Source organism: Lipotes vexillifer, unplaced genomic scaffold, assembly GCF_000442215.2.
Source record: "Lipotes vexillifer unplaced genomic scaffold, Lipotes_vexillifer_v1.1 scaffold802, whole genome shotgun sequence".
Lineage (NCBI taxonomy): Eukaryota > Metazoa > Chordata > Mammalia > Artiodactyla > Lipotidae > Lipotes > Lipotes vexillifer.
The window spans coordinates 2,071,267-2,087,616 of NW_006790237.1; the positions used below are offsets into that span (position 1 = coordinate 2,071,267).

Sequence of the window (16,350 nt, forward strand, 5' to 3'; positions counted from 1 at the left end):
CCCCCACCCCCCGTCACTGGCTCTGAGTATGTGTATCTTTGTGTCTTTCTCTTCCTCTATCTCCCTCACCCTCCATTTGGGCCAGGGAGACTCTGACCACTTTGCTGAGGGACCCCATGAACCCCTTCTCTGCCCCTCACCCTGTGACCAGGGCCACCGGGCAGAAAGGGGCGGGGATCCAGTCTAGGCCCCCCACACGTGCCTTACACAGCCTGCCTGGCACAGCCAGGCATGGGTGAGATTTGGGCAGGGCCACCTGTCAATGGGGAAAGAGGCCAAGAGGCCAGGCTAGGGGGTGGGTGGCTCCCGGCCTCTTGGGAAATGGGGCACTGGGTAGGGAACCCAAAAGGTGTCTCCTCGCTCCCCGGTTCCTGGGCCACCCAGGGCTGCCTCTTCTGACCTCTTATGCATTCAAGCTCTTCTTTCTGTCTGCCCCCAGCTCTATGCATCCATCTCTAACTGTGTCTCCAAGTCTCTGTCTCCGCTAGGATATAAGAGCCAAAGACTCATTTGACACCTACTTACTGAGCATCTACAGTGTGCCAGACTCAGATATGTCTCTGAAGAAAAAGAGACAAACATGCCCGGAGATGCTGCCTTTGCAGAGCTCACATTCCTTGAGGGCAAAAACAAAGATGTCTTGTTCACTTCTGTAAGCCAGCACCTGTTAAATGGGAGGTTTTAGAGCTCTGAGGCTCGTTTCAGTGTATAGGGAAAAACATTTAAAAACATAAAATTCTGAGGTTTGAATATTTCATGCATTAAAGTGACAAATCCAGCAGCCCACTTCTTTTAAGCCTACAGTCTTTTAAGTTTAGCTTATAAACCTTTTAATTCCAAATATGTGCTTTGATGACAGGAAGCGTTTTACTGTTGGTTTTTGTTTTCGTTTTGCATTTTAATTTTTTTAATTAAAGTATAGTTGATTTACAAAGTTGTGTTAATTTCTGCTGTACAGCAAATCGTACCAATGTTTTCTTTTTTTCTTTTCATAAGGATATGGCTGAGTCTTTTTTTGTAATTTATTTATTTTCGGCTGCACTGGGTCTTCGTTGCTGCGCGCAGGCATTCTCTGGTTTTGGTGAGCGGAGGCTACTCTTCATTGCGGTGCGCGGCCTTCTCATTGCGGTGGCTTCTCTTGCTGTGGAGCATGCGGGTTTCAGTAGCTGTGGCACGTGGGCTCAGTAGTTGTGGCTTGCGGGCTCTAGAGCACAGGCTCAGTAGTTGTGGCACATGGGCTTAGTTGCTCCGCGGCGTGTGGGATCTTCCCAGACCAGGGCTCAAACCTGTGTCCCCTGCGCTGGCGGGTGGATTCTTAGCCACTGAGCTACCGGGGAAGCCCCCAGTGTTTTCTTAGGTCAGTCTCCCAAGGCAGTAGAAATAAAAACAAAAATAAACAAATGGGACCTAATCAAACTTAAAAACTTTTGCACAGCAAATGAGGTAAGTCTTTATAATAATGTTGGGCCCCATTAACAAACTAAGTTGATTAAATATCTTCAAACATTTAAAAACTACATTTCTAAAACCAACACACTCCATCTCTTCTGGAAGTCCTTCAGTTTTTAGGCAAAGCTTCCAGAGCACGTAAATAAATTTATACATCTATGTATATTTTACTTATAAATATGATCAACTGGGACTTCGCTGGTCGTCCAGTGGTTAAGACTCTGCACTCCCAATGCAGGGGGCCTGGGTTCCATCTCTGGTCAGCGAACTAGATCCTACATGCTGCAATCAAGAGCCTGCATGCTGCAGCTAAAGATCCTGCGTGCCGCAACTAAGATCCTGCGTGCCGCAACTAAGATCCTGCATGCCGCAACTAAGACCCGGCACAGCCAAATAAATAAGTATATAAATAAATAAATAAATAAATAAATAAATAAATAAATATTAAAAAAAATATGATCAACATTGCATTCTTTCAAGTATCTCAACACTGAGTATAAACTTGGGATGACTCTAACTTAACAATCACAGAGCAATGACCCGTTCCAAGTTGAAGTCAGAAGACTCTCCCCGCAGTAGATAAAATTCTAGTAGACATACAAACACCTTCAATACCAAACGTGCAGAGATTCTGCTTCCAACAATATTCATGTTAAGGGTTGGGCCTTCAAACATTTCTATGCTCATTAAGAAAACATATCAGAATTGGGAGAAGATGTTAGCAGAGCAGTTAGGAGCCCAAACTCTGGCACCAGCCCCCCTGGCATTCAATTATGACTCGACCACCTACTGTCTTCGAGACTTTGGGCAAACCATGCTACCTCTCTGTTTGTTATGATTGTTAGTATCCATTAAGGAAGATGATTTCCTCTCAGTTAACGGAAGTTGATTTTGGTCTGGACGTTCATTGATTGGCTTTCTTCCTGGTGATCCCAGTGAATTTCATGCCCCTATTTATTCTTCATAACTTCTAAAAGGGGTTGGTCAAGGTGGGCCCGGGCCATCACGTGACTTAATATTTTCATGTACTCATAAAAAGTCAATTACTCCCTCCCATCGCAAAAATTTCACCTTTGGTACATTTCACCTTGATAAAATTTCACCTTTCTTTGGTTCTTGAGACGTCTAAGTGTGCTTTTTCTCACATCTAAAGATCTTTAGACTCGAGAGACACTGTTCTTCTCATATACTGCCTCTGTCTTTGGACCACATAGCTCTTCTATCATAAAATGACACATGACTGACTTTGAATATCTCCTATGGTGTGGGCGCTCTGTGTAACAATTTCCAGCTTCATTCTCCTCTATGCTGGGCAAAAATAAGTTTGCGATAAATGTTTGTGAAGCAAGTGGACCGTTGTGTCTGATTCTCCCTCTGTTCCTAAATATTTCTCTGCTCGAAACTGCAGCTCCCACGTTGCACCGTCTGTTCCCTCTCTCTGGGGAGCCACTTACTGTCCCATGCGTCTTCCTGGGAGGATGCCTGGCTTAGATGTCGTTTTGTCTTTCTTGGAGATGGTGCAGTGGGGGTCAAGAGAGGAAGGCCTCTCTGAGGACAGGGACAGACCTGGGGGCTTGGGGATAGGGGTGCATGCGTCAGTGTGGGATCACGCGCGGTGCATGTGGGTGGAAGAACCCCAGAAAGCATGTTAGAAGCCCGGGTCCTCACCCAGTTCTGCCTGTCTGCCCCCCTCATTTCAGGGAGGGCCTCCAGTCTCTACACCTCCCTGCCCATCCCCCTCTCCTCAAATGGACTGCAATGAGATCTTTCAAATACCCACACCTGACCCTGTCCTTCCTTTTCTCAAGGGCCTCAGGATCAAGGTCAAGTACTCCTGCCTTGTACTCAGGGCCCAACGCCATCTTCCAGTGACCTACTTTCCCAGCCATGTCACCTATTTCTCTGGCCTCAAACCCCAGCCCCCACCAACCTGGATGATTTACCATCTCTGGAACACAGCAGATGTTCTCACACTCCCAGACTTTTCTACAGGTCATTAGCATCTTGAGTCTGCCACCCACCCAAACTTCTCCACACGGCGAGCTCATGTTCAGCCTCCCTCTCCGGCTGTCCCAGCCCCAGCCCCTGCTCAGCCCTCATCTTCTCTCCCTGCACCATCACGTCTACTGCCCCCTGGCCTCTGGTCTCTTCTTTCTGGTCCATCCTGGGGCACATGGCCCCAGAGTTTCTTCTGCTCTCATCCCTTCCGTGGCTCCCCACTGCTCTCAGGACAAGCCCTAGCCTCTCAACCTGGGGTCCGTGGTCTTTGGGGATGTGGCCCCTGCTCTCTGTATCTCCCATCACTCTTACCCACACACAGTGGCCTCCCGGCCCTCTCACCTCCCCGCATTTGCTGCTGCAAGGGGAGTTTAGTGGAGAAAGCCACCCCTCAGGGCTAGTTAGGCAGAGGAGGCAAGGATGTCTTCCCAGGGAGGAGAAAAATCAAGTTGGGCTGTGGAAGGGAACTAAGGATATCTGGGCTTCAGAGAGGCAGAGGTGGGATAAAAGCGAAAAGTACCACTAATAATAAAATTCACTTTTTATTGTTCACACGGGTTTGCCAGGCACTGCTGTACGTGTTTCACATGTTTACAGCCTTGAATCTCCCCCAACAACATAGCCACCGCCTGATGAGGGATATACGATTATTATCCTTATTTTAGAGATGAGAAAATCTACACACTGAAGGAAGGCACTTCCCGCGGTTGCACGGCTAAGCAAGTGGGGGAGCTGGGAGCCCAACTCAGGTCTGGCCAGACTTGGGACCACTTCTCTGTAGGAAGAAGTCGAGCCCATGGAATAATTGGGGAGGGAGAGATGCTTGGAAGGGATTTTCCTGTATTCTCTTAGTGGCAGGGTTGAGACCTTAGCTGGTGTTCCCATCACTCCTAGTGATGCAAGAATGGGGCTGGGGTAAAATCAATGAGGATTTGTGCTGTGGTGTCATCACTTTTACTGAGCATTAAGGGTCGGGTCTGGGCAGGTGGGGGAAAGGTCAAGAAATGGAGGTCACATATCAGGATCAGTTGGCCTGAATGGTTTTTCGGATCCAGTGGCCATATCTGCAGACGTCGGTGTAGACGCCTGGCTTCTCCTTGGATCCGCAGGGGATGTTACCCCATGACACAAGGCCTCGGAGACGGTCGCCACACACCAACGGACCCCCAGAATCACCCTGTGGTTAAAGAGGGAGAGAGTCAGATACAGACTCGCAGAGAAGGAAAGACAGACAGAAGGGGACACAGAGACATGTAGAGATGGGGAAAGACACTCAGAGATGGAGAGAAAGACGCACATACAGAGAGAGAGAGACAGACAGACACAAAGTCACAGATAGGGTAATAGAAGGGACTGAGGGAGACTCAGAAACACAGAGATCTCTAAAGAGAGGACAGATGGTCTCAGAAATGGGGCTCATCTGCCTGCCCTTTCTTTGCATCCAACTCACTGTGTATCACTTTTCTCTATCTTTGTCTCTTTCTCCCACTTGGCTGGTCTCTGCAGGTCCTTCAATGCACAGGGCTCAGTTTTGGCATCAAAAGGAGAAATCCACTGGACGATGGTGAAAGAAACCCAAGTTCAAAGTATCTGGGAGTCGGGATGGAGCCCCTTCTCTCCCCAGCTATGGTCCCCCTTCTGCACAGTGTGGCTATTTCCAAGCAGAACTTGTGGGGATTCTGTTGGAGCAGGGACAGTCTCCTGGCACCATCTGCCTCCCTACTGTGTCTCTGTGGTTCTCGATCTCTTCATCTCCATCCTTGTCTCTGCATTTCCTGTCTCTGCTGACTGGCTTTTTATCTCTGCCTGTCCCTGGCTGTGTTTCTGTGTATCAAATTAAGTCTCTCTCCCTTATCATGCCTCCGATTTTCACCCAGCCTGTCTCTGTAAAGCTCTAGTTTGGTCTGTGTATCTGTCTCTTCCCGCCCATCTCTGTCCTTGGCTATGTAACTGGTGGGCCCTGGCGTCCTCACCTGGCAGGAGTCCTTCCCGTGCTTCTCATCCCCGGCACACACCATGTTTTGGGTGATCTGGCCAGGGTAGGCACGGTCACACTCCTCGCGGGGCACCAGGTGGAGGTATGCACACTGGATGATGTTAGGGAAATCACCTGCAAAGAGAGATGGGCCAGGGTCACTTCACGAGCCACCCTTCCCACTGATCCTCCAACACCTATAAATCCTCCCTCCCCTACTGGACCCTATTTCCCAATGGTTCCCTTTTTCCTATTTGTCGCTCATTCTCAAAACCCACTTCCGTTGCCTGACTCCTGATTGGTCCCCCTTTCCATCAGTCTTCCCTCACATTGGCCTGTCTTCCTCACTAATTATCCCTCCTCTACCAGTTCTCATTTCCTATTGGTTTTTCCTTCTCTTAGTTCCTGCCTTCACTTGTCTCTCTTCCATTGGTCCCACCTTCTTCAGTAGTCCAGCTGACCTCTAGACCCTCTTCCTCTATTAGTCCCCCCTCTGTTATAGCCCAGCCTCCTTCATTGGACCCTTCTTGCCCCTTGGCTCATCCTGATTGGTCACCGTTAACCCACCTCCCCATGACCCATCACCCATCGATCATGGGTCACCTGCATCATTCTCCCCCTACTGACCATCTGCCATCTTGCCCCAGCCTAGGATGTGGCAGCTGGTGTGGTTGGCTGAGCAGTCTCTTTCCAGGGACAGGGGCTGTATGTGCGCAGAGAATTTGGCTGGACGTGACAGGCGCAACAGCATGATGTCCTGGTCATGGACGGCGGCGCTGTAGCCAGGGTGGACCACAGTCCGGACAACAGAGCCCTCCTCCTGGAAGCTCTCCCTTTGCTGAAGGTTGTGCTTCCCCAGGTAGACCTGAAGATTCCTGGGAAAGAGAAGGGCTGGCTCTCACCTGGAGCCCTTGGGCTGCAGCTGAGACTCCCGAGGGGGCTACGGTGCGGGGGGGGGGGGGGTAACCTGGTACACCATGAACCATCCGGTTTTCTCCCCTCACAGTCTTTCCAGCTCAGTAAATGACAACTCCATCCTTCCAGAATAACCCGGAGACTATCCTTGACTCTTTATTTCTTGACTCACCTCCCGGCTGTCCGGAAATCCTTTTGTCTCTCCAAAGAATATCCGGAATCTGACCGCTTCTCACCTCTCCCACTGCTGCCATCTTGGTCTGAGGCACCATAATCTCGTACCTGGGCTACAGTTAGTCTCACTGGACTCCTGGCTTCTACTTTTGCCCCTCTATAGTCTGTCCTCCACAAAGCAGCCAGAGCTATTTTAACAATATAAGCCAGCTTTGACCCTCCTGTGCTCAGAACCCTCCTGCGACTCCCATCTTGCTCAGAATAAAGGCCGAAGTTCTCACTGTGGCCTACAAGGTTCTGCACAATCCGTCCCCATCACTTGTCAGTCATCTCCCACTCTCCCCCTTCTCCCTCTGTTCCAGCCACACCGGCTTCCCTGCCTTTCCTTGAACACAATAGTCATCCTCTCGCCCCAGGGCCTTTGCACTGGCTGTTCTCTCTGCCAGCAGCTCTTCCCCCCAGATATCTGCATGCCTCACTCCCTCACCTCCTTCAAATGTCACCTTCTCAGCGAGGCCTTCCCTGAAGACCCGATTAAAATGCAAGTATCCACCCCAACAGGCAAGTCCTAGCTCCCTCTCCTGATTTCCTGTCCACCAGAGAACCTAACATCACCACCTGACACACTACATATGTATTGTTAAATATTTACTTGTTTTACTCTCTCTCCCTCTGCCGCAGCCATGCTATTCGATAGAAGTTTCTGTAAGGATGGAAATATTCTCTGTCTGCACTGTTTGAAACAGTGACCACTGACCACAGGCAGCCTCTGAGCCCTTGAAGTGTGGCTAGTGGATTTGGAAATTCGTTTCGTTTTTATTAATGTCAATTTAATTGGCCGTATGTCGCTAATGGCTACTGCATTAGATGGCACAACTCTAGAATATCAAGATGGGATTTTTGTTTTAGTCAGATACATCCTCCTTGGTGCCTAGACCAGTGTCTGGCATATGATAGGTGTTCAATAAATATTTGTGAAACGGATCAAAGCATTACTCCCTTGCTCAGAAACTTTCCATAGCTCCCCATTACCCTCAGAATAAAGCCCAAGTGCCTTATCCCACTATCCCCTGACACTCAGTGAACCAGTAGCTTTCTTTTCTTAGAACTCTTCAGATAGTTTCCACTTCTTTTGTCCTTGCGTTTCCTCTGCCCTGGATGCTCCGTCCCCTTTCGCATTTTCCATCCCTCAGTTTGAATTTCATCTCATCAGAAAGTCCTTCCTGACACCTTCCTCCATCGAAAGCAGGTACCTCTGTTCTTTTCTCTCATGGAGCCATCCCTGTCTGTTTGCCTTCATTGGACTTAGAGTAATTTGTAATTGTATGGTTTTTCGAGGATTCTAGAACTGTCTTCCTGCACCTTTCTGCTCCTGTGTTCCCGAGGACAGAGACTCTGTGTACCTCCCCGTCTCAGTCTTTGCTGAGTTCCCACTGCCCGGCTCAAATCTGGCTCTCGGTAGGTGCTGTTGATCAATGTGCGCTGAATGAATGAATGAGGATGGTGGGAGTGATGCCAGGTTTACCAGCGCTTGGGGGAGCCCACCCTGGGGGGTCCTTGTGTCCATGACCCTGCAAGGTGAGACCCCTGTTGGGGTCTCTCCCCGCTCCCACTGGGATATGGCGCCTGTTGGTTTGTCACTTGTTACTTCTCTGGGCTTCAGTTTCCTCAGAAGCAAAGAGTCCCTTATTGTGGGGGATTCCAGGAAAGGTATAGAAACTGCCTACCTGGGTACGTGGCCCATAGTTAGCGTTGAAAAAAATGGTGGTTGTTGTTCATCAAACTAGTGGTTATTGGTGCCCTGAGGGTTAGTCCTGGGTCCTCTATGGTCCTCTATCTATGCCCACTTTTTGGATGATCTCATCCCATCCGGTAGCTTCAGATACCACCTGTTTGTGGTATTTAAAGCCTTAATGTTTACCTCCATCTCTGACCTCTCCGCTGAGCGCCAGCAGTCAGCCTGGCATCCTTCTTGAACACCAGCCAGGTACCTGAGACTCAGCTTGGCTAAAACAAAATGTCTGATGCTCCCCCACCCATTCTCCCCCGAAAAAGAAAGACACATCCAAACCGCCTCAGAGAAAGACACATCCAAACCGCCAGCTGTTCAAGTCCCATCCCCGGAAGTCAGCCCTGCTTGTTCTCTGCCTCTCCCATTCCACACCACCAAGTCCTGCTGGCTCAGGCTCAGGACCCCTCCCCAGGCTTTCGACTTCCCTCCATCCCCAGGGCCACCATCCTGGTCCATCTCAGGACAATGGCAACAGCCTCCACATGCATCCCTTCATCCCCCGCCCAGTTCACTTTCCAGAGTGCTTTTAAAAGTGTAAATCAGATCGTGCTGTTTCCCTGATGAAAACTCTCTGTGGCTCCCCCGGCACTTAGAATTAAATCCATCGCTCGCTACAGGGCCCTGGAGAAGGCCAGTTCATCAAAGCAGCAGCTTTGCGACATCCCCAGGGCCCCAAACACTGCCTGACGCGCATTTAGTAATCAGTTAAATACTGGCCAGTTGAACCTGGTTATCAGATGGCCTCATGATGGGACAGGGGGATGTGTGGAGTCTGCAAGACGCCCGCGGGGTCTAATTGCAACCACTCCTCATTCACAGCGTGGACACTCACGGTTTTTTGCAGTGGGCAGCGGTGAGGACCCACAGTGGATGAATGAGGACCCCCCCACAGAGCAAGTGGCCTGAGGTGTAAAGGGCAGCTTGGTAGGGGTGGGACGTCTGCTCACAGGGTCCACCATGCAGCACCTTATTCTGTTCCTCTGTCTGGGCTGAGGGAGGGAGGGTCTGAGTCAGAGACAAGGTCTGGAGACATCAGGTACCTCCCCCAAGGTGAACTCCATTGCTGTCTTAATCATCAAGATCTCCATCCCCATGCCCCAAACCAACCCCATCCTCAAACTCCCCCTCAAACCCACCCCTGCATCTCAATCCCCATCCCCAGAGCCAAATCCAGCCCTAAGCGTTCTTATCTTTAAACCCACCTCCAACCAATTTCCCCATCTCCAGCCGCATCTCCCAAACCAAGCTCCTCAAACCCTTCCCCGCCTTCACGGCCACCTCCCACCCCTTCCCCATCTGCATCCCTCACCCTTGATTTAACCCCTGTGTCTTCCTCATTTGAAACCCACCCCCCTCCATCCTCACGTGTATCCCCATCCCGGTTCCAATCTCTTCCCCATCAACAACCCCCACCCCATGCCCAAACAGCCCCCTGCCCCTCCCTCTCTGGCCTACCTGCAGCGACCAGAATCAGTGTTACAATCAGCACCTTCATGGCCATTCCTGAGAGGGGGAAGCCAAATGCTCCATCAGTCCCGGCCTCAGGCTTCGCCCAGTCCCCTCCCTCTCCATCCGCCTCGCCTTCCCCTTCCTCCCTGCCCTGCCCTCCTGGCCCTTGACTTCTGTCTTCCCCATTTAGCCTCTTGATTTCTTGTCTCCATGTGTTCCATCTGAGGGTCCCACGGAGGCGGGTGCCAGAGAGGACCCGGAACCTGCTGCTCGGCGCACTTCACATTATTTTTCCATCCTCGGCTCTAGTTTGCCTGCTTAGTAACAGGAGGAGGGAGGGCCCCTGACATTCTTCCCTCTCCATGGGATTTCTCCTCCTCCCCTTGGCTCTGTGCTTACCTGTTGCTCAACCCCACACCTGTAGGTTCCGGTGGGAGGTGTGAGCTTACCTGCTGGGGGCCGGCTGCCTGGGGGTCGACTCTTGGGTTGGGGGCAGGGACAGTACGTGTCACAGGCAGACAGAAAGGGAGACAGACAGAGAGTCAGAAATGCAGGGAACCGCGGGGAGAGAAGTGATGCTGAAAACAGAGAGGACGCCTCAAGAGTCAGAGACGGAGGGCGGAAAGCAGAGAATGTATAGGGGCTGTGGCGCCCAGGGCCTGGCAGACAGACACCCTGAGCTCCCTGGCCCCCCCACTGGAAGAGGCTGGTCCTGTCCTCAGATGCTCCTGGCGTGTCCTTTTAATCTCTGCCTCCCCAGGTCCCAGAGGCAGGAGGGGGACCCGCCCTTTTCCTCCTCACCCAGGCCTCCCACGCATATTCCTCCCACCCTCCCGCAGCTCCCCGCCTCATGGTCCCCCTGACCCCGGCTTCCAGGGAGGGCAGTGCAGGTCCCTGAGTGCACTGGGGGCCCGGCTTCCCAGGTCTGAGGGAGGAGGGGGCTGGGGGCTGTGTATTCTGGACCTTCAAGGAGAAAGGAGCTGGGAGACTGCACACCTGGATCTAGAGGAAGGAAAGGCAGAAGCTTGTTCTCTTCGGTTCCTAGACTTCTAGGTCCTTAAGCAAGAAAGGATCTGAGGGGCTTCCCTGGTGGCGCAGTGGTTAAGGATCCGCCTGCCAATGCAGGGGACACGGGTTCGAGCCCTGCCCGGGGAAGATCCCACATGCCGCGGAGCAACTAAGCCCGTGCGCCACCACTACTGAGCCTGCGCTCTAGAGCCCGTGAGCCACAACTACTGAGCCTGCGCGCTGCAACTACTGAAGCCCGCGTGCCTAAAGCCCGTGCTCCACAACAGGAGAAGCCACCGCAGTAAGAAGCCCGCGCACCGCAAGGAAGAGTAACCCCCGCTTGCCGCAACTAGAGAAACCCCGCGGGCAGTAACAAAGACCCAGTGCAGCCAAAAAATAAATTAATTAAAATAAATTAATTAATTAAAAAAAGAAAGAAAGAAAGGAACTGAGGACCCAGACGCCTGCGTCCCGGGCAAACACAGAGAACCCCCTGTCCTCCTGGACTCCCACCTCTTCTGTGAGTGCTCCGGGGCCTGCAGGCTGTCACTCCTGGGTTCAGCACCCTTGGGTACCGGGAACCAGGCCCCACGGGTTCAGTGGGGTTGGGGTGACTCACGCACCTGCCTGTAAGTCCCTCTGTGGGTGCTGGAGAACCTCAGTGTCCTCGCGAGACACAGCAAAACCAGCCAGCAAGAAAGCGTGTGTCACCAAGCTGGTACCCGCCCCTGCCCCAGGCTGTGGTGCAGACCCAAGCACTGTGGGGAAAGGGCCTTCGAACAATCGGGCTTTGTCTGTCCCCAGCACCCAGTGCCATGCTCCTGTCAGCTCCATTTCTCAAGCTCTCTTCCGGCCAGGTGGACGGCCAGCTGCATCAATAGCTTCCCTTTATCTCTATCTGACAGTCCTGTTGCTGTCCTTTGAGTGTCCACCCACCTCTGCCCGGATATCAGGACTCTTGACTCGCCCGGCCCCCCTTCTCCAAGTCTCTTGGTGTCCAGCTCTCTCCCTGGCCGTGGCGGGGGGGGTGCCTCCGTGTCTGTCTCTGTTTGTGTCTCTCCACCCTTCTGCCTCTTTCTCCATATTTTTCTCTGTATCTCTGCCTTTCTCCTTGATTTTCCAAGTCTCCGTTAATACCCTCTAAATCTCTCCTTACCTCTCCTAGGTTCCACCTGCGTTTCCAGGAGAAGCATGTGTGTGCACAGAGGGGAGTTAGCTCCTGCGGAAGGGATGGCATGGGAGAGGGCAGCGGGGAAGCTGGCGGGACCCAGGAGGATTTCAGGACTTGTTGATGAGATTTAACGTGTACAGAGAGACACAGAAACGGGAATGCAGGAAAAGTGTGATGAGAAACGGGGGTCCAGGAAGCTATGGGGGGGGATCCAGGAAGATTTGAAGAGGTGTCTTTAAACTTGGGCGTTTTGCTCAGGAGGAGACAGGTAGTTAAAGGGTCTGGTGCATGCAGGGAAATGGCAGACTGGCATGAGCTGGAGGAATGGGTGTGTACGTGCGGCCGCCTGGAGGGAAATGGGTTGTGATAATCACAGGGACGGGCAAGATGGTGGAAAATGGAAGCTTTGGGGAAAGTCACTGAGCAAAATAAGTGCAACTGATATGAATAATGTCGACCTCAGCACCAGCTTGGGCCTGGCGCTGTGGGTAGCATTTAATTCTTGCATTAAATCTAATTGCTACCACCTTTGTTTGTCCCCTGTCACTCCTGGGATGAAAACCAATCTGGCATTTGATATATTCTCTGGGGCTGCTCCCCTCGCCCCCCAGTTTCCCCCAGGCCCTTCTCACTCATCTTGTTCTCAGGACCCACCATCCTCCCAGGTACCACGTTGGACCGCTCATGGCCCATTGATCCCCAAGTCCTATGCCACTGCCTCCTCTCTCCGTGTGGTCCCTTCTCTCCATCCCTATGTCCCCGGTCCCAGCTCAGACCTGCTCCTCTCCCACCTGGGCCATTACCCCAAACTCTTCCCCTTCTCTGTATCCTTCACTTGACCTCAGAGGCATCTTCCTGTGTCAGAGCTGACATTGCCTCTGTCTGGCTCACAGCCCTGGCCTGGGTCCCCCAGCATCCAGAGCAGTACTGGCCAAAAGAAATGTAATGCCAGGTACACATGCATTTTTTAAAAAATAAATTTATTTATTTTTGGCTGCATTGCGTCTTCATTGCTGCGTGCGGGCTTTCTCTAGTTGCGGCGAGCGGGGGCTACTCTTTGTTGCGGTGCACGGGCTTCTCATTGCGGTGGCTTCTCTTGTGGAGCACGGGCTCTAGGCTCTCGGGTTTCAGTAGCTGTGGCACGCGGGCTCAGTAGTTGTGGCACACGGGTTTTGTTGTTCCGCAGCATGTGGGATCTTCCCAGACCAGGGCTGGAACCCGTGTCCCCTGCATTGGCAGGCGGATTCTTAACCACCATGCCACCAGGGAAGTCCCCACATGCACTTTTAAATTTTCTAGTAGCCACAATTTTTTTTAAAAGTAAAAAAAAAAAACCCAAAAAACAAGAGTTCATTTTAACATCTCATTCAGCCCAATACATCCAAAACAATATTATTCCAATGTGAAATCAAAATACAATTTTATTTTTAAAGATTTATTATTTATTTATTTAATGTATTTTGGCTGCGTCGGGTCTTAGTTGCAGCACACGGGATCTTCACTGAGGCATGCAGGATCTTTTGTTGCGGCACGCGGGCTCTTCATTGTGGTGCGCGGGCTTCTCTCTAGTTGTGGCATTCGGGTTTTCTCTCTCTAGTTGTGGCGCCTGGGCTCCAGGTCGCATAGGCTCTGTAGCTGTGGTGCGCGGGCTCCAGAGCGCATGGGGTCTGTAGTTTGCAGCACAGGGCCTCTTGTTGAGGCGTGCGAGCTCAGTAGTTGTGGCCCATGGGCTCAGTTGCCCCGAGGCATGTGGGATACTGGCTCCCTGACCAGGGATCGAACCCACATTCCCTGCATTGCAAGGCAGACTCTTTACCACTGGACCACCAGGGACGTCCCCAAAATACAGTTTTAAAGAGGTGGTTTGCTTTCTTATTTTTTTGCATGATAAGTGCTCGGAATCCGATGTGTCTTTTACAATTACAGCACAACTCAGTTGGAGCTGCCACAGTTCACGAGTCAGGAGCCACCAAGGCAAGTGGCTGCCACATTCTCAGTGCAGCTCTACCCACTTGTCTTCTTGTGCTCCAGCCATGGAGATTACTTGAAACTTTCCTGAACCATTCCACGTCTTCTAACCTCTAGGCCTTCGCCTATGCTATTCCCACCTCCCAGAATGCTCTTCCCAGCTTCTCCTGGTAGCAACTTGTCCTTCAAGTCTTTGCTTAAACATTACCTCCTTCAGGAAGACTTCCCTGAACACCACCCAACTTCCAACCCTCTGCAGATGGGTTAGTCACTCTCATCTAAGATCCCACAGCAGGTGCCTCCTTCATGTCACGCTGGATGGTGACTGTCTGGATCCACACCCATCTCCCCCACTGGACCATGAGCTCCTTGAGCGTAGGCGCTGGTTCTCACTCACCTCTATGTCCCAAGCACCAGCACAGGACTCGGCCCAGAGGAAGCCTTAGCAAATGTTGACCAAATGACTAAATGACTTCATTCCTCCCGCTCCTGTTTTACACAAAAGAAAACTGAGGCTCAGAGAAAGGAATTTAATTGCTCAACCTCAAACACCCAGGAAACGGTGGAGCTGGAGTTGGAACTCAACTTCCAACATGGCGGTGGACATGGCGCATCTCTTGGGGCCCCCCTCTGTTTCCACCCTACAATAATACGGGATGGGTGGATTTGGGAGGAGTTATTGAGAGCCCTGTGGGAAAGGAGGGAGGTGGTAGGCAGTGGGGAGTGGAAGAACCTCTAACAGAGAGAATGAAGGCCCCAACTCTAGGCATTTGCCAGTGGCCTTCATGGGTTTGCCATCCCCACACGCCACGCATGCTTATTTATGGGATGCTTTTCTCCCAAGTGACATGCTCTGCAAAAGTCTTCAATACATAAAATGGTTTACAAGAAAACTTTACGGAAGTGTAAGCAGGAAAGAGAGCCAGAAGCCACAAACAATAAAAACCAACACTCAGGGGCTTCCCTGGCAGTCCAGTGGTTGACTCCACGCTTCCAATGCAGGGGACGCGGGTTCGATCCCTTGTTGGGCAACTAAGATCCCACATGCCATGTGGTACAGCCAAAAACAAACAAACAAACAAACAAAAAAAACCCAACACTCATTGCAGGCTTATTCTGTGTCAGACAATGTTCTAGCACTTTCTGAATATTAAACTTATACAATCTGCATAACAGCCCTGGGAAATAGGTGCTATTTCTTTCATTTCAAGGTTGAAGGAACGAGGGTGGGGAAGTGATGTGCTCAAAGGTGAATAGCTTGCAGCTGCCAGAACTGGCATTGGCACCCGAAAAGCGCAGTTTCTAGAGTCAGTGTCTTTAACTATTACGCTTTATCAGCTACCCAAAGAAAAATGAAGTTTTTTGTTTTTTTTGCGGTACGCGGGCCTCTCACTGTTGGGGCCTCTCCCGCTGCGGAGCACAGGCTCAGCGGCCATGGCTCACGGGCCCAGCCGCTCCGCGGCATGTGGGATCCTCCCGGACCGGGGCACGAACCCGCGTCTCCTGCATCGGCAGGCGGACTCTCAAGCACTGCGCCACCAGGGAAGCCCAAGGAAGTTGTTTTTAAAAAATTCAACAAGAGTATGCTCTCAAGTCATTGTAAACCGACCCACCCCCAGACGTGTACACAAGAGCTGCCAAGAGGCAGAGCCAGCTGTCTATAGGCTGACCTAGTGCAACCAGTGATGTTTTGCTACTTTTTAAACTTTTAGGTTGAATATGGATTTGGGGTGGCTTGCTGGAGAGAGGGGAAGTTGATGGAGCTTCATGAGGGCGGTGGCCAAATACTCTTGACATTCCTTAAACTTGACACAGATCCAGAGGCGGGAGGGGCTGGGGGCCTGGACTCCTGGGTCTGAGGGAGGAGGGGGCTTAGCTTCCTGTGCACAGGAACACCAGAGGAAGTTAAGAAATTCCACGGTGGCTACAGAATTCCTGCAATACGAAGGGTGGGAGAATAGGAGGCTAGGAGAGAGGGGAAGATGGTGGAGCTTCAGCAAGAGGAGAATGTTGACCAGTCGAGAATTCTGGGGGAGAAACTGGAAAGACAGGTAGGAGAGGTGAGTCCTGGGCATCGGAGAGGCTCCCTCTGTCAGCACCTTCTGAGGTATGGCTGCCCAGGAGACTTGGATGGCAGGAGTAGGGGCATGGCCAGGCTGAGTCACTGGGGCTCCTACCTCCACCCTTTCTGAGGCCCCTTCCCCACCTTCCTGAGGACAGGAGACCACCTACCTGGGTTCCCAGCCCCCAGCCTCCCCTGAGCCTCCCCTGGCATCCAGGAGGCTGGGGGGCTCACTTTTGGCGGGCCCCTGTGGGACCCAGGTGTCCTGTCTTCCTGCCGGCCCTATGCTTCCCCCAAACCTCCCTCTCTCCTAGTTTGTCACCCGTGAAACGCCCAGAGACACTCTCACACCCCTTTCCACCCTGAGAAAGAAGACATATCCTCTCTTT

At 51.8% G+C, this 16,350-nt stretch overlaps 2 protein-coding genes across 2 annotated transcripts in view; both read right to left on the bottom strand.

The window, feature by feature from the left end:
• KLK5 (kallikrein related peptidase 5) overlaps positions 1 to 3,311 on the bottom strand; it is an 11,881-nt gene extending 8,570 nt beyond the window's left edge. The window contains 1 exon segment of the mRNA XM_007463452.1: positions 3,237 to 3,311. Coding sequence (XP_007463514.1) covers positions 3,237 to 3,311 — 75 coding nt within the window.
• Positions 3,312 to 4,448: 1,137 nt separating this feature from the next.
• LOC103081254 (kallikrein-6) lies at positions 4,449 to 9,840 on the bottom strand. The gene is made up of 5 exons (XM_007463409.1): positions 9,759 to 9,840; positions 9,136 to 9,292; positions 6,050 to 6,297; positions 5,421 to 5,557; positions 4,449 to 4,624 (listed from the first exon to the last, which is right to left on the bottom strand). The coding sequence occupies exons 1-5, from the start codon at positions 9,802 to 9,804 to the stop codon at positions 4,472 to 4,474; spliced, it is 741 nt and encodes a 246-aa protein (XP_007463471.1). The 5' UTR covers positions 9,805 to 9,840; the 3' UTR covers positions 4,449 to 4,471.
• Between the last annotated feature and the right edge of the window lie 6,510 nt (positions 9,841 to 16,350).

Coding starts and splice junctions, on each gene's coding strand:
- LOC103081254 (XM_007463409.1), bottom strand. CDS start 9,804: ATGGCCATGAAGGTGCTGATTGTAACACTGATTCTGGTCGCTGCAG. Junction 9,293..9,758: donor ACTGATTCTGGTCGCTGCAG/GTAGGCCAGAGA, acceptor TCCCTCCCTCAG/CCCAGACAGAGGAACAGAAT. Junction 4,625..5,420: donor ACGGGAAGGACTCCTGCCAG/GTGAGGACGCCA, acceptor CTTTAACCACAG/GGTGATTCTGGGGGTCCGTT.